This window comes from Acinonyx jubatus, chromosome A3 (assembly GCF_027475565.1).
Source record: "Acinonyx jubatus isolate Ajub_Pintada_27869175 chromosome A3, VMU_Ajub_asm_v1.0, whole genome shotgun sequence".
Classification (NCBI taxonomy): domain Eukaryota; kingdom Metazoa; phylum Chordata; class Mammalia; order Carnivora; family Felidae; genus Acinonyx; species Acinonyx jubatus.
This window is the reverse complement of record NC_069388.1, coordinates 41,122,054-41,146,349: the sequence shown is the minus strand read 5'-3', so window position 1 is coordinate 41,146,349 and position 24,296 is coordinate 41,122,054. Positions and strand designations below refer to the sequence as shown.

General features: G+C 43.8%; 1 protein-coding gene and 1 pseudogene across 6 annotated transcripts in view; both read left to right on the top strand.

Annotated features, from left to right (window-relative positions):
- The first annotated feature begins 817 nt into the window (after nucleotides 1–817).
- On the top strand, nucleotides 818–5,434 carry LOC106980683 (heterogeneous nuclear ribonucleoprotein A1-like; annotated as a pseudogene).
- A 6,916-nt stretch (nucleotides 5,435–12,350) lies between these two features.
- KIF16B (kinesin family member 16B) overlaps nucleotides 12,351–24,296 on the top strand; it is a 287,157-nt gene continuing 275,211 nt past the window's right edge. For 5 of the 6 annotated variants that reach the window (XM_027069539.2, XM_053200272.1, XM_027069538.2 and 2 more), the window contains exon 1: nucleotides 12,352–12,509. In XM_027069539.2, the coding sequence (XP_026925340.2) occupies nucleotides 12,463–12,509 (47 nt within the window). In that variant the 5' untranslated portion in view covers nucleotides 12,352–12,462. Of the gene's footprint in view, nucleotides 12,510–24,296 lie in introns of all 6 variants that reach the window. The other variant, XM_053200271.1, reaches the window with a different exon arrangement.

Here is a 24,296-nt window from a genome sequence, read left to right as displayed (position 1 = left end):
TGTTAAAAGGGATACATGCAACTACATTAGAACAATCACCATTGGGGGCGCCTGGGTGGCTCAGTCGGTTGAATGTCCGACTTCGGCTCAGGTCATGATCTCACGGCCTGTGGGTTCAAGCCCCGCGTCGGGCTCTGTGCTGACCGCTCAGAGCCTGGAGCCTGCTTCGGATTCTGTGTCTCCCTGTCTCTCTGCCCCTCCCCTATTTGTCTCCATCTGTCTGTCTGTCTCTCTCAAAAGTAGATAAACATTAACAAAATTTAAAAAAAAGAAAAAAAGAAAAATCACCATTGAAATCCTGAGTGACCTACAGCTAATGGAGACGGGGGGGGGGGGCGCTCGAGGCACTGAACACTTTGAATATTTCACCCCCCCCCCCACCGCCTTCACCCCCTGCCACCATCCCTCTGGCTGAACATCCATTATCTACAAACGTGGAAGTGCTTGACATCACAGAGGACACTGCATTCTCGTTTCCAGGAGGGCATTCTCCATGTCGCCAGCCCATGCCTAGAGATGTTGCATCACTACCCCATTCTTTTTTTAATTAAAAAGATTATTTTTAATGTTTACTCATTTTTTGAAAGAGAGAGAGACACAGAACACAAGTGGGGGAGGGGCAGAGAGAGAAGGAGACACAGAATCCAAGGCAGACTCCAGGCTCCCAGCTGTCAGTACAGAGCCCGACGCAGGGCTCGAACTCACAAACCACAAGATCGTGACCTGAGCCAAAGTTGGACGCTTAACCGACTGAGCCACCCGGAGCCCCCATCAATACCCCATTCGGTCGTCGGTGGGCACAGGTGGGTTCTAGCCCATGGAGACCGACTATGTATGCCTCTCGGTCAAGGCCCTGCTGCCTGATGCATCTGCATTTGTGGCCACTGCTGCACCTGCTACGGTTGAAGCAAAGGGGAAGTCAGAGGAGTCTCATGAGAATGTGGGACTTGTCTCTTTGACAGCAACCAACTCAGCCAAGCATTGCTTGTGGAACAAGGAAACAAAGGCTTACTTCTCTTTAAAAGAAAAAGAAAAAAAATTTAAAAATCTGCATGGGAACAAAAGCACAACAAATCAAGCCAAAACTGTTGGGGGAAAATGTTTAAATAATATTGCTGAAAATGCTGATTTCCCCAATTTATAAAGAATTTCTATAGAGTAATAAGGAAATAATACAATCTACTGGGCAAATGATGGAAATAGTTCGGAGATAAGGAAATACAAATAGTTTCTAGACATTTGAAAAACTACTGACTGGCACTAAAAATAAGAGAAAGTCCTATTAAATCCAATTAAGACAACTTGAGAAGCTGTATTTTATTTTATTTTATTTTATTTATTTTTTAAGTTTATTTATTTATTTCGAGAGAAAGAGTGACAGAGCAAGAGCTGGGGAGGGGTAGAGAGAGAGGGAGAGAGAGGGAATCTCAAGCAGTTTCGTGCTGTCAGAGCAGAGCTCAAAGTGGGGCTCCATCCCATGAACCGTGAGATCATGACCTGAGCCAAAATCAAGACTTGGGTACTTAACTGAATGAGCCACTGAGGCACCCTGGATACTGTACTTTAGCTATTATAATGGTAAAAGACAAAAAATAAAAATAAAAAAAATGTAAGCACACTCAGGACTATTGAGGGTGTGGGGAAATAGTCACACTCATATGTCAGTGCAGGGATTAATTGTTGCTTTGTCAGGGATGGCAATTGGGAATACTCACGAAAATAAAAATGCATACAACCTGTGACCCATCTCCCAGATCATGAAACTGAATGTTCACAGAGATCTCTGGTTTAGCAGTGAAAGAGCGAAAGAGCTGACAATCCTGGGACAGAATGGATATCGTTGTACCCCAATACTCACTCTTCCCTCCTTGTTTCTTAATAGATCCCCAAGTTTTCAACACCATCCCTAGATCGTGACTACATTTCCCATCCTCCCTTGCAGCCAGGTGTAGCTTTGTGACTAGGTTTTGGAAAATGGATATAACTGAAGGGATTCTGTGAGCTGGGAAGTGTCTTTCTTGAGGGGGAACACATAGATCTTTCCTCCGGCTGGGAATGCAGACATGAAGGCTGGAGCTTCAGCAGCTACCTTCGAACACAAAGAGAAAGATCTTAAGTCTTTGAGACTGTAGCTACCAATACCAGCCCTGAGACATCGAACTCTGCTCATTTTTTTTTTCATGATATAAATGTCTATCTTGGTTGGGTTAAGTCGTTATTTTACATACTTTAAAAAGGATTTTGGTAAGATGAATCATAGTGCATATGCAATATTACACACCAACCAACTCTTTAAAGGAAAGAGGCATATCTACTAATGTACAGTCAGTAGTATATACAAGTATAGAGAGATGAAATGCTCTACAACACACGCACACACACACACGTACATGAAAAAAGCAAGGTGCAAAAAGGTGTTACAGTGTGTTGCTATTTCTACAAAGAATAAAAGTATCTAGATTGTATGTTTGTCTATGTATAGATTATCTCTTTCTGGGAGGGCACCAGACACTGGTGACCATAGTTGCCTCTAAGCAATGGAACCAGAGGAGTGGTAAAGGAAGGGAAGAGACTTCTACCTCTGTGCCTTTTTGTATCTTTTGGATTCATCTTTTGTGCATGTATTATCTATTTAAAATAAATAGTAAACTTCAGAAAAATGGAAAGATGCAGCTGGGGTTGTCTGCTGAATTCCTCTGGGGCTGAGGCAGAAAAATCGAAATGGCCGGGGGAGGGGGAGAGGAAGAACAGAAGGAATGCATGGGAGGCGGTACATGCATGAGGGTCTAATTGCTTACAGCACACCATTAGAACCAGCAGATGGGGCAGACAGATGCAAATGAATAAAGCATTAGCAGGGAGATCCACAGAGAAGCAACAGGCCAGGGAGGAATTTGTGTGACAAATCTGAGCAGACCGGGTTCTGACTATGTGTGTTTTCTGCCCACGTCAGAGAAATCAGCAATAGTTACTTCTGAAGAACAGCAATGTATGGCTCTGTGCAGATCGAGGGCAGAGCAGGAAAGTGATTGAATTATCCATCAATCCCCCGAGTGTGACAATTTGTTTACTGCAACAAAACATTTTTTCTCCTTTCCTCCAGCTTAGAGTGTTTTTGATAGATATGTTTTTGAAAGTAGACGCTGGAGGGATGTTTCATTTTCTGGGTACCGAAAACACACCTGAACAAGGTGATTAGAGGGAGGCTGTTGAGTGTTTCAGAGACGCTGGAATGAAGTGAGGACCCTTACCCTTTAGACATACCCTGTAGGACCGCTGCAGGGAAGACACAGGACTCTTGTGTTTAACAAGTGTGCTAAGGACATTGGCATGAATGCTGCTTGAGATATTGACAACTAAGCAAAGTTGGACAGCTTGGGTAAAAGTAACTCCAGTTAGTACAAACTGCCTAATTAGTATGCAGCCAAGTGGCTCTCATGTAATATTAGATATTTACGATTGATTTTAAGTCTTTTCTGAAGATAGCAATGAATTCTATGAACATGTTTGCTCAGCTTCAAAAATCGGTGTCAGTCACCTAGTGAAATGACTTGAAAGAAAACACAACAACCGGCAATGCCAAGTTCTGGTGACAATATGGCGCACCCAGACGTATCATACGCTGCTGGTGGGAAGGCGAAGTCATACAAATACTCTGGAGAGTGGTTTGGCTGTTTTTGAAAAACAAAACACAAAAAACTGAAGTTTAACATACACTTAGCATCGAGCAAGAAATCCACTTCCTGGGTTTGAACCCCAAAGAAATGAAAACTTAGATTCACATAAAACCCTGTATGTGGATGTTGATAGTGGCTTATTCATAATTGTTAGAAACTGGAAACAACCCAAATGTCCTTTAACCTCTGAATGGATATACAGATTGTCGTATAATTAAGTACTGCTCAGGAATGAAAAGGAAGGAACTACTGAAACACTCAGCCACATGGCTGAATCTCAAATGTATTTGCTGAGTGAAAGAAGTCATACTCAAAAGCCCACATACTGCATGATTCCATTTATACGACATTCTAGAAAAGATAAACTGTAAGGACAAAAGACAGATTAGTGGTTGCCAGGGGGTAGAGATGGAGGGAGGGACACAGGGGGATTTGGGGGGAAAGGTCATGATACAGTTCTACATTTTGATTGTATTGGTGGCCACACATCTGTATGCATTTCTCAAAACTCAGAGAACTGCCTATTAAAAATGGTGAATAATGCTGTATGAAATGTATGTATGAAAATGATATCTTGAGGTACCTCAGGGTACCTGGGTGGCTCAGTCAGTTAAGCATCTGATTGTTGATCTCAGCTCAGGGCTTTATTTCAGAGTGGTGAGCTCCAGCTCCACACTGGGCTCCACACTGGGTATAGGACCTACTTAGAAAACAAACAAACAAACAAACAAAACTCCCAGAAGATGCTACCTCAATAAATCTGACTTTAAAGTAAAAAGTCTGGGACGTCTGGGTAGCTCAGTCAGTTGAATGTCTGGTGAAGAGCTGTGGAGCCAATGATGGCTGTCTCAAGAGAAGATTCTCAAAGAGCTGGTGCCCACGTAACTGTGAAAAAGATTTTTGTGGATGGCGTTGAAGAAGACACTGAAGAACATCATCTAAGAAGTTATGGTGGACAGTATGGGAAAAGTGAAGTGATTGAAATCATGACTGACCCAGGCGGTGGCAAAAAGAACGGCGTTGCTTTTGTGACATCTGATGACCATGACTCTGTGGACAAGATGGTCATTCAAGAACGCCATACTGGGACTGGCCACGATTGTGAAGTAAGGAGAGCTCTAGCTAAGCAAGAGATAGCTAGTGCTTCATCCAGCCAAAGAGGTTAAAGTTGCGGAGGAAACCTCACTGGGGGAGATGGCTTTGGTGGCAGTCAAGGTGGTGGTGGATATGGTGGCAATGGGGATGGCTATAACAGATTTGGTAATGACGGAAGTAACTCTGGAGGTGGCAGAAGCTATAATGATTTTGACAATTGCAACAACCAATCTTCAGATTTGGGGGTCCATCCAGGGAGGAAATTTTGGAGGCAGAAGCCCTGGCCCCTGTGGCGGTGGAGGCCAATACTTTGCCAAACCACGAAACCAGAGTGGCCATGGTGGTTCCAGCAGCAGCAGTAGCTATGGCAGTGGTAGGAGGTTTTAATTACTGCCAGGAAACAAAGCTCAGCTGGAGAAGGGAGCCAGAGAAGTGAAAGGGAAGCTACAGGTTACAGCAGTTGTGAACTCTGTCAAGCACAGTGGTGGCAGGGCCCAGCTGCTACAAAGAAGACACGTTTTAGACAATACTCATGTGTATGGGCAAAAACTCAAGGGCCTTATTTGTGACTAATTATATAACAGGTTATCTTAGTTTCTGTTCTGTAGAAAGTGTAACGCATTCCAACAACGGGTTGTAAGGTAGATTTTTTTTTGGCACCCATGCTGTTCATTGCTAAATGTAATAGTCTGCTCATGATGTTGAAGAAACATGTCTTTTTTTTATTAAAAAACTACATGAAGAAGACAAAAAAGCCTGGAATACATACCTAATATTTATGAGACAGAGAGAGATATGGGATGACAGGACAAAGAGGGTTAAATGACTTGCGGCAACTCCCTGGGATTGATGTTACACCCTGAGTGTCACGTTTGATAATGGGAGGCAAGAGGCTATAGACCCCCAAAGCAAATGTCACAATGTTACGGTCTTGCTTAGGGCTGACTCTTTGTTTCAGTGTGTGATTGTGTTTGTTTGTTTGTTTGTTTGTTTTCTTCTGTTTCTTTATTTAATTCTACTTCTGACAGCATTTTTTTTTTTTTTTCTATTTCTAGCACTTTTTCCAACATATCCTCTGCTGGGGAGGGAAAAGAGAAGGCCTAGCTCTGAGAATGCAGACATTTGGGTTAGAAGCATATGACTATCAGTAAATTTCTCCATACTTTTTCATCTGGCAGAGTTTTCCTCAATCAGTCACACATTTATATAGAAGTCTTGGTATCTCAGGGATCTTTTTGAACATTAATCTTTCAGCAATGAGTTTGAAACACCTTGTTTTGTACTAATATTCCTTTTAGGGGGTTTGAACGGTTTCTGGAGCATATTTTCTGGAGCAGTAACAGAAAATCATAAAAACTCCATGGCCTCATTATCATGTCATTTGCACAGGGCCAATTGATCTGTGTGATACCAGTTCTGTGAATTCTTCCCTGGAGTGCAGTGGGTCAGAGTCCTGCTTACTTTTTTATATACAGAACAAAAACTATTACAGCTTCTAAGCATCCCGACTTTGTTCCTAGAAATATGGAAAAGTTCAAATGTGTGCCTACCCCCGCTGGTAATGGACCACAGTCACATGGGAGCATGGTGGGCTCTTCTTACCATGGATGGCCAGAATATATCATCGTCTGAGGTCAGAGAGAAAGGGAATTTAAACACACTCTTGAGTATATTGGGATATCAATTTTGTTGGTTTTGTTTCTTGTATTTTGAGTAGGCAGATAGAGTTTATTTTCAGGTTATTGGTCACTGAGAGCTTTTTGGACCCATCGCTGCTGGGTGCTCATTGTTGCACATCTTCGACCTGCTGCCATAAAGCCTTGGACGTACCCCAGGATTACGAAATGTGATACTGGCCCCATAATTGTCTGTCATGAGCCTTGGGGGCTGCTTTGCTGTGGCTGAACACTCCATGATCCGTCTGTCAGCCTTGAAATGCTTCCTTATTCTGATTCAGGCATGCAATGAAGCAGGTCACTGGGAGCTGTGCCTTCAGTAATCCTTCCAAGGTTTAAGTAGTCAAGGGGTGGGGGACTGAGGGGGTTAACAGCATGAAGGTTCAATCAGGTAAATCCGATGAACAAAGTATTTTATTTCTAGGCTTAGTTTCGCCTGGTAGCATTTGTCTCCCTGTGTAAAGAGAGTGCAAATTACTATCCCATCATCTTCTGTACTGTATTGAATTATCAATATAATTGTAATCAGCACTTCTGGAAAGTGCTGATGGCCTATTTTGTACTTGTTTGTGTTAATCAATGTTAATTACAAAGCAAGCACAGGGGTTAACAAATTATAATGGGTTTAATTAAGCTTGACAGTAACAAATGGCATAACCTTTATGTTCTGACCTGGTTAGAGGAACAAAAAAGGACAGAATGGGCCAAAGAATCATCACACAGAAATTCATATGTATATACTGGTTATCTACAGAAACAGAGTCATGTAACGAGCTTACTGGTTTTACCAATTACCAACCCTAGCATTTACTAATCTGGCAATACTGGCAGTACAGAGAACTGTAAGACCTGTTCTCTAGCCTTGAAGGATTGATAATCTGGTTGGAAGTGAGACCCAGAAAACCAAGGTTTAAAATTCGCCAACGAGTAGCAAATGAGTGCCGCCAGCCACAGTGCAAAGCAGTTGGTGGAGGGGTTGGTTATTTTAAGTTGGTGCCGGTGCATGGGGCGGGGAGGGGGCAACACTATTGGCAGTAGAACCTTCAGGATGGACTGGATGCAGGAGACAAGGAGAGGAAGTGGCATTCCTCTTGGATGTGCAGCTGAATCGAAGTGGGAATGCAGAAAATTGTGTTGTGAGAGCATTTATTCTTCCGTGAACCTGCTTCACTGATGTAAGTTCCACTGAGAGGGTGGGTGGTGAGGAAGGCAGTGTCGGGAGTCATGTTGCTGGTCTGAGCCTGCCTGCCTGTCTTCTCATTTGCAGTGTAAGAAATTGACCATGAAGACTCTTTCAGCTCCAGATTACAACTGCAAAGCCCTTGATTAGGGCCCTGTTTTACAGCTGATTTTTATGTCACTCATATTTCTATATGTTTAAAAGTCTCCTGAATTGCCACATCCATCGAAAAACCCTTCTCATTATATAAGATAGGCTGTATTTGAATGCAAGCAATAACACCCACATACCCTAAACCAAAGGGCTTAAGCAACAAATTGGGTTATTGCTCATGAGATTTATCAGGGATGAAAAAATACCACTTCTCCACTACTCTCTTAAGTTTCTATCTGGGGTGTGTGAATTAAACTGCAGGAAGAAAGATTAACAGGAGAAAGGCCTTATTTTCTCTGCACATGGGGGGCATCACAGAAAAGAAATGAAAAATCCCCCAAAGTGTTCAGACCTGGGAGCTTACATACTGTTTTAACAAAGGGTGATAAAATGCAGAGAAGTGACTGAACAAAGGAAAAGGACTTGGGTTCCCAGGGATAGTAGATTGTGGGAAAGTAAATACATGAGGGAAACTAATGGAAGATGAGGGCTTTTTGGTTTTTTTGTGTTTTTGTTTTTTTAGTAAGTTTTGCTGACTCTCTCTCTCCAGTAATAAGGACTGCTTTTCTGATGGTATAGGAGAGGAGAGAAGAAACACCTTCACAAAAGGAAATTTGTGTCCTGCTTTTAGGCGGGTGGGGGAGGGTAGGGGGCTCTTTCTGTGTTTGCTTCTTCTTAATTGTCCTCAGCTTAAAAGAATTCTTATGTCAAAGCGACATATTTTGGGGTGGCATATCCTGATCCTCTTAGTCAACAAGTGGTTCTGCTTGTCTGGATGGATTCTGTCACCCTGGGATGCCCTCACTCATGCATCTGTGATCAGCTAGTGAGTTGGCTGGGGTGGGCTGGTGCCAGGGGACCCCACTCCCAAGTCTGGTGGTTGGCTGCCTGTTGGCTGTGGCACTGGGTTTGACTGGGTCAAGCCATCCTTAAGCAGGCCAGCCTGGGCTTGCTCACATGACAGCATCAGGGTCCCTTGGGTGAGTAGAAGCATGCAAAGCCTTCAGACACCTAGGTTTGAAAGTGACAAAGTTAATTCTGTGGCATTCTATGAGTCAGAGCAAGATACAAGGGCAGCCATACTAGAGAGGTAGAGAAATGGGACACTGCTCCTGATTGAGGGTAGCTGCAACCTGACGTTGCAAGGTCCAAATGCAGGTGGGGAAGCATTTATAACTGTCTTTAAATCTGTCACACTGTTTTAGGTAAGGAGGCTTTCTCACTCTTCCTGCAGCAAGACCCCCACTTTCCCAACTCTGAACATTTTGTTCCAGGTATTTTCTCTGGCTTAGAAATCAGCTCTTCACCCATCTTGGGGTTCAAATTCCACCCATACCTTTGCAAGGCCCATCTCCAAAACTAGTTCATCTACAAGACGTCTCCCCATCCCTTCAACTAAATGTGGCATCTGACTCTGAAGGGTTGAAATGTTGCCACAGACTCTACAAAGTCTGTCGATTCTGAACTATTTGTAACCATAGGTACAGTTATATGCAGTTGAAACAATCTTTTTTTCATCTTAGTATATAAAATGACTATGATTTAGGGTGATAGTTTCCATTAAATTGAATCTTCTGTGATTTCTTCATTCACTTCTGCTATAAAAGAGAGCTGGGATTCACAGCTACCTGCCTATAGATTTGTAGCAAAATTTCTATGTATGACTTTTGTGATTATCTTTGCTGTTACTTAGTAGCTCAGGTTTTACAATCCGGCTCCAAAGCACACTTTTTCAAATTATCTTTGCTTTTAATGTTTAGTATTTTAGGAGATCCTAAATTTACCTTTACATTTTATGACTTAGAAAATGAAAACGGTTCTGGGTTTGGATTTGATATCTGTAATTTCTATCTCTGATACTATCAGGCAATTGTTTGAAAACCAGAATCCTTTTTTTCATTTATTGGCTCACTGTTTAGCTCCTGAATTCAACTTAAGTCCCATGGTATAAGACAACCCTACGAGGAGATATTAAGCGTACTGTGTGATAGAATGCTTGAGGTCGGTACTTTTAGCACACAGGAAAACAGATGGGTTTCTGAGATGTCAGTTGTATCCTATGTTCCAATTTAAGTGTGCCAGTCTGCTGCTTATCAAGGTTTTTTAAAAGTCATGTTTGTGAGAGAGTAAATCAATTTTATTCCTCAAAGGCTAGGGGAAGAAATACATCGCTGTATATATAGCTGATAGGGATATTGTTTTTTTGTTTGTTTGTTTTCTGATGATGGTATTTCAAGATGATTCGAATATTTGTAGGCAGAGTGAACATTCTATTCTAGTGCTATCTCACTTTGAAATGAAGAAGCTAAGACTCAGGGAGTTTCAATCACTCACAACTATTTGGCAGTACAGAGATTGCTAAACATCAGAAAAAAAATAAATGAAGACTCAAATAAACTACATCAAAACAAGCAAAGTACCTCTTTTCCCACCTCCCCATTGTCCCTCTGTGAGTTGAAGCTTCACTGCCACCTAGTCAAAACCTCTATGCCAGATGTGTGGGGTCTAGTGTGTCTGCGATGCTCTGTTTTGTGTCAAATGGCAAGGTCATGGGAGGTCAGGGGCTTATAGGCGTGTGTAGGCTGCTGAAAAGAAGCTAACGAACGAAATAATGAATTAAACCTCACCACTAACCAACCAACCAACCAACCAACCAACCAATAAAACCCCAGGCACAGAAAATCGCTTTATGAGTAAGCTAGAGCTCCTCCTATAAAGTTCAATTCGTTGTCTTTAAGAATTGAGCTGGCACTGCCGGGGGTGGGCCAGTCGGGTGTTCGGTGCGCCCAGACCCGGGAGCGTGGTCGCGAACATGGGTGGCGGTGATTCGCTCCAGGGTCGGGCTGCACGCCCCCCGCCCACCCCTGCGAATTGGGCACGCGCTGTTTGTCCCCGCTCAGCTCCCTTATAAGGCGGACCCCGCCCCAGCCCTGGGCGGTGGGGGCGGTGCGCCGGCTCCCTGGCCGCGCCTCCGAGCAGCCCGCCGCTACTGCGCATGTTTCGCGCGGCCCGGTCCAGCTTCCGGCGGTCCTTGTTTTCCTGCAGCCAGCAGTGGTGAAATCTGCACCCAGCTCTGCTCGCGCAAGTGGGAAAAACCCTGGGTTTTCAGGGCTCTGGAAAACAAATGGGATGCTGATTCCGGGCTAGCCGCGGGGCTCTAGGGAAGCAGAAGTAATGATTCCTTAATCTGAGTGGGTCAAGTTTGCTGACATCATCTCACTTAATGCATTAATCAACTCCAGGGAGTTGTTTCCGATTTGCCTTCAGGCAAAAAGCCTCAGAGGTGCCTAGTAATGCAGACTGCAGGACGCCCAAGACTAGTGTAGGAGCTGGGGCTCAAATCTAGCAGCCCGGTGTCCACTCCCTAAGGCCTCTGTTACAGCTTGGCTTCCTGGACGAGCAGCCCCTCTTGCCTGGCCCTGGTCCCTTCATCTGAACAGAAAGCCACTGCTCCAGACACTCAGACACCCTGGGAGTGTGAAATACCCGCAGGGAGGGAGAGGGGTGAGGGCAGAGCTTCCCTTCTCAGCCCTAGGGGGACTCCAGAGCCTGGTGGATCTTGAGGACCTGATACAGTGGGCCTGCCAGATCCTGACCATCAGCTGCCCTAAGGGGCAGGAAGGGAGGGGTCCTGGAGCTGGGCTGGGGTGGGCTGAGCGGCTCTGAATGGGGCAGTAGGAGGAAGGCCGAACTCAGGTCTTGGCTGTGGTCACAGGTGGCTTCCTGGGTGTGTGTGAAGGAATACGTGAATGCACAGCTGAATGAATGAATTTATATTCTTCGGGAGAGGGCAACGGGGAGAGGAGGACTCAGGAAAAAAGGCTGGGTCAGGCCTCACTTCTTATGCCCTAAGCTTTAAAGAGAGGGTCGTTTTCACGCCTATGTTATGATTAAAACTGAACTACTAAACTGTAACAAATGCAAAAAAGTCCAATGAAGATCTGATTTCAGTCAGTGTAGCCATTCTCGCCAGCAGTTTAAAAACATCTAGTACCCTTTTTATTTTCATTTCTCGTCATCCCTGAATTGAGCGGTCCAAAACACACCCCTTGGTTGGGTAGTCTTAGAGCAGCAGAGAAGTACCTAGTGGGACAACCCACAAACAAGTATGATAATCTCTGCGCCTCAGATTCTTGTTCTGTAAATTGGATGAGCTAACTCTTGCACAATGGGGTAAAACCAGGTCTTGTTATGGGTTGACCCACTGTTTTCGGTCATCTGAGCCCCAGGACTGAGGTCTTCGCTCTGGCTTTAAGTTACTGCGACCCCTTCCCTTTCTTCCTCCTCCCTAGGTTTTCAGGTGATAAGGCTGGGTTGTAGCTTTCCTGAAATCACTCCTCTCCGGTAACCCTGGGTGATTTACAGGCCACCGCCTGCGCGGAGGCTCTTCCTGACTAGGCGACCTTAGGTGGCGGTGCTCGGGCATCCCGACCCCGCCCCTCTTCGCCGCCCGGCCGCAGCCAAACCCCGGCGCGAGGATCACGCGGGCCGGAGTCGCTCTGGGCATGCTCAGTGGCCCGGCAGGTGGGGCCGCCGCGGGACGCCCGGTCCGGCCTGGAGCGGAGGGGCGGGGGTAGAGAGAGGGAAGTGGGCGGGAGCGGAGGGCAGAGTCGCTAGAGTAGCCGGCTGCCGTGGGGCGCTGGGCAGGTGGGAGCCCGCGTGGGCCAGGCCGGGATGAGCGATGGCATCGGTCAAGGTGGCCGTGAGGGTCCGGCCCATGAATCGCAGGTGAGTTGGGGGAGGCCTTAGGCGGTCCCCCGATGCGCCCCCACTCGGATGAGCCTCGTCTCCAAGTCCCTTCGAAGGGCAGCCTGGACCTAAGTGTCACGGGACGGTCTGCGGCCCACTGCTCCCCGGCTGTGGCCTCTGGGGGCCTGGAGCACTTCATGCTTTGCTGTCCCTTTTACCCTGCCCCGTTGGGGACCCTGGGGGTACGGAGTTCACGAAGCCACGTAGAAGATTCCTGCCGTATTAACTTGTGGAGGTTTGCGTGCCGCCCCCCCCCCCCCCCCCAAGCGTCAAGGGATCACTTTCATGAAGGCGTAGCCTCCTTTGGGGGGAATATGAAAGTGGTTATGGGACACCTCAGCTGTCAGAGGAGCTCTCCTCAATTCTGTCAACTCAGAAGTTCTCAAGTAACAGTAATGTTACTGTTTAATTTCTCAGTGAGCGAGGATTTCGAGTCCCTGAATTGGAACCCTAACTTCTAATCAGTAACTTAGCAATTCTTAACTCCACGTTCAAGAGTGTATGGGAAACTTTAGCAAAGTTTTGACTTCAGAGGGGGAAAAAATCAAGGACACTTAGGCACACGTGTTTGAAATCCTCTGGTGTTAACAGAAGGGAAGAGCTATAAACACATTTAGAATTTAATCTTGTATTTTTCAACAAAGTAATGCTTTTCAGAATGATTTGACTCTTTATTCACTGAAAAACCAATCTGTGCTTGCTTCTCAATGACCTCTTTATAATCAGTTTAGGAAGATGCTTTAGAAGAGTTTTTAAATTGGTTTAACTTTAAAGAATGAAGTAGACGTAAATGGTATGTGTCCTTCTGAATTGACAGGCCAAGTTCACACAAGGCCATTTGTTTTTATTGGCTTCTCAATCAAGTTGTTGGACATTTGACTTACCATATGGCTTTTCCACTTTCTCATGTCAACTTGTGGAGGTAATTGTTTGGTGGTTCTGACAGCTGTTTGGGGCATCAGAGGATCATAAAATCAAGTGATTGCCAGAATCTTCCTCGACTCACCCGAATCTCCCTTTTTCTCTTGACAAATAGGGAATCATTCTGGGTTGTAGCTATTGTAAACCAGTGCTTTTGTCATTTTTAAGTTACTTGTAAAGCTTTTTAGGGAAGGAGTTTGACTTTTTTGTAAGTCTGAAGAGAATATGGATGTTTTTCTGTGTATTCAGTCATACAGGACAGATTCCTAGGTCATTTAGACCATTTAAAAAGATTTTTCTTTATTCTGGATTTACATGTATAAAGTTCCTCTCGCTCTTTGGAATAACATGAACACATGCTAGAAGATTGTATTGAGTAACTTTAGAAAGCACCTGCCAAATGCAAGGCACTGTCCTGAGTGCTGTCTGGGGAACAAGGTGAATAAGGTGTTTTTTATTTTTTTAATAAGGTGAATGAGTTTGTTTTTTTAAATTTTTTAATGCTTATTTTTGAGAGAGAGAGAGTATGAGTGGGGGAAGGGGCAGAGAGAGAGAGACAGAGAGGGAGACACTGAATCTGAAGCAGGTTCCAGGCTCTGAGCTGTCAGCAAAGAGCCTGACAAGGGGCCCAAACTCATGAACTGCAAGATCATGACCTGAGCCAGTCAATCGCTTAACCGACTGAGCCACCCAGGTGCCCCTAAGGTGAATGAGGTTTGATGAATGTCTTCTTAAGAGCCTACTATCTGATGGGTAGGGACTACACCCTGGCAGGACTCTCCTAAAACATGGGGCTGGTTGGGAGGGATGGTGCAGGTGCAGTCCTTTGCCAGTGTAGGCCTGGAGCCAGTTACATGGAGTGGCTGCAGGAAACATCCAAAGTCATGTGATTTGAGGAGGTAGATTGAAGTGATGGTATTTATGCTTTCAGCAGAGAACTCTGGTGGTGGTATCAGGATTAGGGCAAGAGGTAAGGAAGTAGTGGTCTGAACCAAAGGCAGAAATGGGAAGGCTGGGTATGTACACCAAGACAGTTTACTGGCAGAATCGACAGGATTTGGCAGGTCCTTGGATGGGAAGGAGGAGGACGGGGAAGAACAGAGAACCGTTAACTGAAGTTTGATGGTCAAGGAGGTAGAAGAGGTTTGGGGAAGGTGTGTAATGAGGTTGGTATATAACCTTTTGGAAACGGGATACAGTGTGTCAAGTACAAGCACCTTGTGGGCACAGAGTGAGTGCTGCCCTCGTGTTGACCCTGTTGTGTGGGAAGGGCATCTGTCTCTTTGGTGGCGTTCGCTAGACTTTTAGAAACATGGGTTTATGTCTCAGGTGATTTGAAGACTGACATTTGGAAATCTTTTGCACATGGAGGACAATTTAAGAGTATTACAGTGAGATTTCTCAGGAGGAGAAAATCTTATCTTTATAAAGCATATATATATATATATGCACATATATATGCATGCATACACGTATATACATATACTTATGTATATGTATCTATATATAGATAGATAGATATATATAGCAGGTTACAAAAATAATGTTACAGTAAGAAGAAACGGATTGGATACTGGGATATGCTTTTCTTTAGGATTCTAGGGAGAAGATTGGCTTGCCCCTCATGAAGGAGAATTAGCATAGCAAATTGTCATAACAGAGAAAGGAGAAGTGTCTCTTGAAGGAGGTGATGGTTTTTGCTGTCAGATGTTGCCAAGATGGTGCCCTGAGGATGTGAGTAAGATGAGGTCCTTGGTCTTGGAGACAGGAGCCTTGGTAACCTTCCAAAAGGCAGTTTCAAGGAGAGACAGTGATCCAGAAGTTGGACATGAAATGGAAAGAGATGTACAAATGGCTGAGCAAAAGTACTTGACCTAAACATGCAAATTATAATAGCAGTAAGAAACTATTGTTTATCAGTGAGCTTGGTGGACCTTAACTGAACATCAGGTGCTGGTGGAAGTGGTGATGAAATCATAGGGGGTCAAAACGCCTGAACACTTTCTTAGTGGGAATTTGACGATAGCTATCAAGATTGGAATTTAATAAATCCACTGATTGGACAGTTTCATTTATAAAGATTTTATTTTATGGATTATATTTCTGTCTACCAAGACGTATGTGTAAGGATGCAGGTAGGGATGTAGGTGCAGATGTAAAATTTTTGTTTTGTTAATCTTCAGAGGAGATTTAGGCAAAGAGGAAGCAATCGACAGAAAGCAAAGGCCTGAAGTTTTGGGAGGTGAGGATCTCTGTTGGAGCTTGGCTCTAAAAGGATGGAGGCATGGCAGGGGGATGCTGACTTTCTGAGCCAGGAGCCTTTGCAGTAACTAGTCCTTGCGAACAAGCACCCAGTGCTTGATTCAGGCTAGGATGCAGTGCCTTTGTTTTTACTATGGTGGGGCTTTGGTTATGTGGCAGAAGTAGTAGTTTCAGGTTTGAAAGAACTGTTATTTTGCATCACATAACAGCAGCTACTTTATGTGAGAGTTTGCTCTGTGGCAGTGGTACAAAATCTAATTTAATCTTTGTTACAGTCTTAGTAGGTACAGACTATTATTGTCGTGCCATTGTACAGACTGGGAAACATAGTTAACTTGCTCGAAGTCAGTTTTCTTTTTCTTTTCTCTTCTCTTCTTTCTTTTAATATTTATTTAGTTTGAGAGGGACAGAGGGAGCGAGAGTGAGAGAGAGAATCCCAAGCAGACTCTGCGCTGTCAGTGCAAAGCCGAGGTGGGGCCTGAGCTAATGAAATGTGAGATCAGGACCTGAGCTGAAATCCAGAGTCTATGCTTCACTGACAGAGCCACCCAGGCACCCCGCCTGAAGTCAGTTTCGGAGGGCAGTCAGCCCTGTACTTTTTGAAAATGAGTAAAATGTTTGCAGAAACTTAATTTGTTCATTGCTTTTATGGGCAAAAGTTTAACATTTATGTATCGTCTTTTTATGCCTTATGTACGTATGTCTTATGCATGCCTTTTTCTTTGTGATATCTCCCATTGTTCTTAGGCCCGGCCTTTTCTTTTTTATCGGTTTCATGTTTTACAATTTTACAAGATACTTCTTTTCCCTTCTGAAGAGAACAAAATAATGATTTGGTAACTAATTCGTTCATTTCCTTTTGTTTTCAGTTGTTTGCTTTTTTTTTTGCAGAAACACTAGGTGATTCTTTTGCACCATCTATCCTGTCCCATTGATTTGCCAGTGTTGATGGGGCTGGGGTCTGAGGGCAGACTGCGTGGGTCCCAGTTTTGGCTGTCATTTACAAGCTGGGTAAATTTGAGCAAGACACTTAATTGTTTTAAACCTCAGTTTTCGCAACTGTGAAATGGTGATTGTAATTGTACAGGCCTTATAGATTGTGAGGCAAGGTCTTTTTTATGCATTTTGTTACTGTGATTGACAAGATGACACATTTGAAATTGAAGTTCTGTAAATACGTAAAAGATTCGTGAGGTGTTACATGCAGTTCCCTCATATTTTCTGTCCTGTCCTATTTTATTCTATTGTCTTGTTAAAAAGAATGCTATTTCTAGATCCACTAGATTGACTTCCAAGATCTATTAATGAGTTGCAGTTGGCAGTCTGAAAAACAACCGTCGTGGGGTTCAAATGAGATCATGCATGTGGATAAAGCCCTCCAAACAGTGCCTGGCATGCAGCGAGGGCTCTGTAAGGATCAGTTATTGTTATTGCTGTTGTTTTCACATTTTAATGATGGCAACTTTAATAGTAAGTTTTTGAAAATTTTTTTGCCAAAAAAATATTTGCGAGTGCTGGCAACAGGCCAAGTGATAGCTTTTTAACGTGCTTTCTTATCTAATGAGGCAAGACCCCCCTCAGTCCTTCCCTTTTCTGACTGTTCTTAGCTTTCTTTCCGGATTAGCCTCTCAGGTGGACCCTACAGTCATGTCTATCAAGTTAAAATAGAAGAAGAAAAACTGTCAGTGGTATTTTGGGATTGACAGCTTTAGGGTGTACTAAAGTCTTATTTTACGAGTGTCAGGGTGGTCTCTTGGATCTGTGATGAAGACAACAGATGGCTCGGGTGTTAAGGGTGGGAGACATCTGTCAAGATGCTGCCATGTATCAGGCATCATGCTCATTTCTTTACCTTGGCAACTTCCTTTCCTGCTCCCACCAACTGAGTGACTGAGGGCTTGATTATGCCCGTTTTACAGAGGGGAAACTGAGACCCTTGGATAATAGCCACTGGGGTCTGGATTTGTGCCAAGTCTACCTTCCTGTCATTTCTGAAGCTCCTCCATTATACAGACACTGAAATGAGCAGAGGGCAGGGGACAGCCAGGCAGGTAGGAACGAGTACAGTTGCAAGGGGTTTTAGACCAACCGAAGCTTCTTGTAAGAATCAGTTGACAGGTAGGTAGACAGGGTGTTGTGAGGACTTTCCGTTGTTAAGCTTGGGCTTTTATCCTTTTATGCTCCAGTTTGCTGGCGGGTACGTGGCTGTGGGCCGCATGGGGCTATTTCAGTTAACATTAAGGGAGATTTCAGTTGTAGTTGCTCACTGGCGCCAGTCACATTCCAAACACTCAGTAGCCCACGTATTCAACAGTGCAGACATAGAGCATGCCCATCATCGTGGAAAGTTCTCTCCGGCGGTAAGACTGAGCTGGCTTGAGTCCCAGATTTGCCGCTTCTTAGCTTCCTGCCTTGGCGCGTGAGTGCTCTGTGGTTCAGTGTCTTCAAGTATAAAATGGAGATCTTCACAGGACCCACCTTGTGGGCTGAGATGGTGCCTGAGTGCGCTAACACTTGCTAATGCTGTTGGGCCCCAGAGCAAGGGCTCTGTAAATCTTGGCTATTATTTTTAGGCATTGGGGGCTACTGATGGTTTTAAAACAGGGTTGTCATTTGCCATTTTATATTTTCAGAAGTTTCATCTAATAGCAGTGTGGAGAACTGCTGCCAGGACCAGCAACAATGAGCTTTTATTTAGTATTTGCCAAGCGCTGTGCTAAGTGCCTCTTATGCACCAGTATTACCCCGTTGGCTTTCCTATCGTACTCTGGGATGCGAGACCCGGGGCCTAAATGTCTGTGTGAGTGGGCAGAGGCCAGTGCAGGAAGACCATAAAAACTGAAACATGACCCATGACGATGTGATTCTGGACTAGATTGGAGTCTTAATAGGTGTTGAAATTCAACCAAGTAAATTCAAAAATCTAATAGGCTTTATTAAGCAATGCGTGAATCAGGCGGCATCCCTGTCTAGCAAATTGTAAGGAGCTCCAAGGAGTTGTACAAAATGGAAGGTTTTTATAGGAAGGAGGATGGGGTGAGAATTTATTAGCAGAAGAAAAGATTGTTTCAGGCAAGGTCACCTTCCCTGAGGGAGAACAAAGAGTCTTATTAGGTGGATCACTGTGTCTTCCTACCTCCATGGTGCTGACCAGAGAATTGTTGGCTGACTATGTTCCTGGGAGAGGTTGAAAGTACAGTTAGGTTAGATATTAAGCCCCACTTTGGTGACTTGGCCTAGCATAAGTAACTCCCATTTTGGCCTGCGGTTTTCTTTTAACATAGGAAGGGTCGAAGGATATAACTTGCAAGCAAAATCTTGAAGAAGGTTTTAGCATATTTTCTGACTGTGAAAATAATATACGCTTATAAAACAATGCATGCTCTGAAGACAAGTATGTCAAAGAAATCGAATTGAAAATAGCTCATAACTCCATGATCCAGGGATAGCTACGTGTAAACTTGATGCATTGGAATCCAGCCTTTTTTTTTCCTTGTGTAGCAACATAATGTGTACACTGTTTTATACCCTACTGTTTACATATGTAAGAGACACCCTGAAGACCAATCAGCAGTACACAGAGAGGCAAGAATCAAAGATGACTGAGTGGTTTGGGATATAAGTGGGAGAATGACTCCCCCGCAAAGTTAGGCTGCCAAGGTGAGCTGGTTGGGGTGGAGGGGCATGATGATGAGTTGAGTTGGCTCTGGATGCTGGTGGGGGATCCAGGCGGTAGGGACTCAGGTGAAGTATCAGCCCTGCGGTGTGCATTTGGATGTGGGTTTCTTGAAGGTGATGGTGGATGTGGTGGAAGTGAGCTTTGTTTCCAAGGAGAACGATAGTAAACAAGGAAGGGTTGGTAGCAGAACAGTGTAACTGGCTGTGTGACACTTGCTCTTTAAGACTCAGTTCTCTTTTTGTAGGACATTGATTCTCAGGGTGGACCAGGGACAGCTGGGAATCACTGAGATTCTTTTAGGGAGTTGCCAAAGTCAGAACTACTTTTGCAGTAATACTAAGATTGTTGCTCTTTTCACCCTTCTCTCATGGGGGCGTGGTGGAGTTTTCCAGGAGCACCGTGATGTACCGCGATGTCGTGGCTCTATGTGCCGTTCTATGTTTTAGAAATTTCTCAGTTTTAATTTCTTATATGGTAACTGTCAGTAAATAGTACTGCTGCTCTGCTTCTGTGAGGCACATGGCCAGACTTGGGCCCCAGCCCTCACCTGGGCACCACAAACCTGGGCGAGGCAAAGGAGAGGTGTGGTGTGTTTGTTTTAAAGAAGTGGAACAGAAAACGGGGAGGTAGGGGTGGGAGAAAGAAGGCTGTGGGGGGAGGCAAGGGAGGGAGGTAGGGATGGCTAGAGGTTTCTCTCACGGGGTGTGGGGCAGCTGTGATGCTCCGGGTGAGTGAGGTTCCCCAGGGAGGGTCACGCTGTCACTGACTCACGGGATTGGGAGCACATGGAGGTTTTATCCCTTCTTTTAGACGGACTTGGCAAGTAACGTGAAGCGAGTGACTGGTGTTTTCTCATATACAAAATTTAAAAATATCTTAATGTATATAATGCACTTAAATAAGCTATGAGTACTAGTGGTTTAAAAATGCTCTTTAGTGACCCAGAGTATTAAATAAGCATGATTTGGTAGTAACTTTTTCTTTGTTTTATTCATGGAGGCTGTGGGTGAGAGATCCAGAGTGTGTTTGTCTTGCTGTCTGTGTGTCAGAGGTTATTGAGAAATGTCCAGCTGTATAATACATAGCGCTTTGGTGTGAGGTTGATTCATTTTACACATCCTCATTTCATGGTTAATTTTCTAAATTGTTTCAATAGCTTTTGCTGTTTTTGGGTGTTCTAGAAGTGGGAAGCCATCTTGCTGAAGCTTGTTTTGGGAAGGAAAACGTTCTAGTCCCACCTACGGCTGGGGGAGGATGTGATAGTGCCTTATAATTCCCAACCCTTTCCCCAGGACTGAGAGCCTCTGGTTTGTTTTGGTGGCCTGACTACATTCCGTCCGGCTCCAGTTGCAGAGACAGTCCAGGAAAAAGTCCTTCATGGGAAGGCGGGCATCATTCCCTTGGATTCAGCCTGCCAATTCCCATCAAGCTCAGAGGAGGTTCCCGCCAGCGGGACCTGGAAGCTTCCCCTCACTGTCCGGGGCTCTGGGCTGAGTGCTTGTTTCCTGCTCTATTTCCAAATACATTCATTATTCATTGTTGCTGCTTAGTAGGGGAGAAATAACTACGTCTGTCATCAGCATAGACACTTTGAACAAATTTCAGTGGGATATGTAGAATTTAAAGTCAGTTGAGAAAGAGCTTTCACTAATGGTGCTGATCAGTGATTTTTGTCATCGATTACTATTGCCAGCGGCTCATTCATTTACTAGGAACTCTGCTAAGGCTTGTGTGGTTGCTATCTAATTTAATTCCTAGCAACAGCCCTATAGGGGTGAATACTGTTATCTCCATTTTATAGATGAGGAAACTGGGGATCAGAGAAAGATCGGGTCCTGGCCCCAGTTTTATCACATTACACTGGTTTTCTGGCTTCATAGCATTTACATTATCTGAATGTATGTATGTGTGCATATGAATGTATTTTTGTGTGTTTGCTTTTTTATCATGTTCTTGCATAAATTCTGTGAGAGCCAGTAGCCTTGTCAGTCTTACTCATGGATGTTTCTCTGAAGCCTAGAACTGTGCCTGGCAGAGAAGGGTACTCAGAAAATATTGCATTAATTACTGCCACCTCCCTTGCTCCCTGTTTCCCCTATCTTTCAGTCTGTGGATGCTTATAAGGAATCAGGAACCCATAGCCCAGCACCTGTTACAAGAAATCAGGAACTCTTAGCTCAGCACCTGTTTTAAGGAATCAGGAACCCCTAACACAGCATATGTGGGATGTCTCGCACTGCTCTGTGTGAGGAGGAAAAGGGAACTTCGATGATCTTCCTGTTGGATATTAGGAGGACAAGAGAAGTAGAAGAGGGCTGAGGAGGAGCCTGGGTGAAGAATAACAGCTTTGGAGCTTTCCCTGCATATTAAGTTAATTATACACAAATTGCACATCGAATACTCATTATGTTTATCTCTTAAGGTTAGAGAATTGGAGATAAAACACTTACTGTGTTTAAATGATACATAGTTTATGGGACAAAACACTCATGTGCCTTTTTTCAGGAAAATGTTTTGTGTTTTTTGTTTGTTTTTGTGTTTTTAGCTTTTTATCTTGAAATAATTTTGGAATTCCAACCTCCCCTAATATTCATTTCTTACATAACCGGGGTACAGCTCCAAACCAAGAAATTATCTGTACAAGACTATTAACGAGACTATAGTTTTAACTGACTGTCCTTTCTCTGTTCCAGCAACCAGTGCAGGACCCCACCTCACACTTGGTTGCCATGTCTCCTTAATCTCTTCTGGTCTGTGACAGTTCCTCAATTTCAAAAGAGTGCCAGTCAGTTAGCCTGTGGAATGGCCCTCAGTTTGGGTTTCTCTGATGTTTAATCATGATTGAATTGAAGAGACAGTGTTGTTGAGAACACCACATAAGTAATATTCTGCTCTTCATTTCACATCATGCCAGGGTATGTGGTGTTAGTCTGTCTTCTTAGTGGTGATGTTGACCTTGATCACTGGTTAACGTGATGTCTGCTGGTGGTGTCTGTGGTTGATAAATATCTGAGGGAGATACTTTGAAGGGAAAAGTTTTTTTTTAATTTTTTTTTTTTTAATTTTAGAGAGAGAGAGTGCCGGGGGTGGGGCAGGGTAGGGGGTAGGGGCAGAGGAAGAGGGAGACTGAGAATCCTAAGCAGCTTCCACACAGGGCTGGATCTCCTGACCCAGATATCATGACCTGAGCCGAAATCAAGAGTCATGCTTAACCAATCGAGCCACTCAGGTGCCCCTGCAGGAAAAGTTTTAAATTTCAGTTTTATAACACTATTTTTATCTTCATGGGAACACATTTCAGATGTTCTAATAAAAAGTTATTGTGAATATAAGATTCATTTAAAATATCCCCCCTACCCAACCTTGTGAAAAAGGATTCATCATACTGAAAATGAAGGACATTTGTGTTTTGGAAGGCTGATGATGATTGTACAGGACTGTGTATTTCTGACATCTGCAGTAAGACATGTATTAGCTCACCACATGCTGATGTGTTCTATTCTCTACTGTTTCATTAAAAAAAAAAAATAAAAGATAGTTGTTACCCGCTAAATTGATTTTAAGATCTGCAGTTTGGAAAACACCAGTGTAGTGGATTTATTGTCCAGAACAGAAATTGGTAAAATCTGATTTTGTTTTTTTTCCCGAGAGAACATCAAAGTTAGGATTGTGTTAGATTGAAAGTCAATTCTGTTTCCTCTGAGACGCTGGAGGGCTCATGATCCCAAGAGGATAAATCAAGCTTAGAAGGAGATTTTTCAACTTTTAAGAGCCTAGGATTCTGAACCTACCATGCGATGTCTACTCTCAGGATCTTGCTTTCTTGAGCCCTCGTGGCCTCATGGTCTTTCGCCAGGTTACACCTGCTGATTCTTATTTTCAGGGTTTTATTAACAGAGTCTAAGCCATCACAGTGATTCTGCTTGGAAATTCTGCTTAGGGCAGAGGTAAATCACTCTGTGAGCTCCCTCTTAGTGGGACTTAAAGTTCCCTAGGAAGGTTTTAAGAAAAATAATTCAAGGTGATGGAGACTAGCTCAAAAGTGAGAACAATTGCAGAGATGAAGCTTTTAAAAACAGATTTTGGTCTCTTCTTTTTCCTAAAGTTTTCCTGTGAGCTGTCTCTACTTGATCAGATTGAAAGGCAGTTGTGAGAAAAATGTCACCAGTCCTGGGCTGGGACTCACGTTGATGATCCAAATAAGGTGCTTTTCTTTTCTTCTTTCTCTTCTTTGTTTTGAGGTGGGGTTATGCCTTACCTGCTGAGCATCCTGGAAGTATTGGGCAAGCACTCTGCCCTGTCTAAAATGCTGAGTTGGTCTCTTGCTTGAACACTCTTTGCTAGGAACCAGCACAACAGAGTACTTCCCATTCCCCCCCTAACTCCTCCAGCCGCAGGTGGTGTAGTCCTTCTTTTCTTCATTTTATTTTAATATATAAAAACTTTTCATTTTGAAACATTTACAAAAAGTTGCAGAGTAGGGCAGAGTTTTCACGTGGCTTTTGCCCAACTTCCCTAAGTATTATAATCTTAGAAAACTGTAATTAAAAACCAGCATAGTTACACTGATACAGTACTATTCACAATAGTGAATCTTAATCTGACTTATTCACATTTCCCAAATTTCCCCAATAGTGTCTTTCTTCAGGTCTAAAATCCAGTCCAAGATCACACAATGAGTTTAGTTGTCTTGTAAAACATCTTAATTAAGCTCTTTTTGTTCTTAGGGCCAACTTTGTCTTTCCTGATATGATATTAAGGGTAAGAATAGATAACATTTCTCCTAGAATAACTCTCTTTGAAAGATTGAAGAATTATGCCTCCTGGCATCCTTTTTTGGAATATAGACAGACACTTTGAGCTGTTAAGACCTTGGTTGGATTAATTGTTCCACATGTCAAATG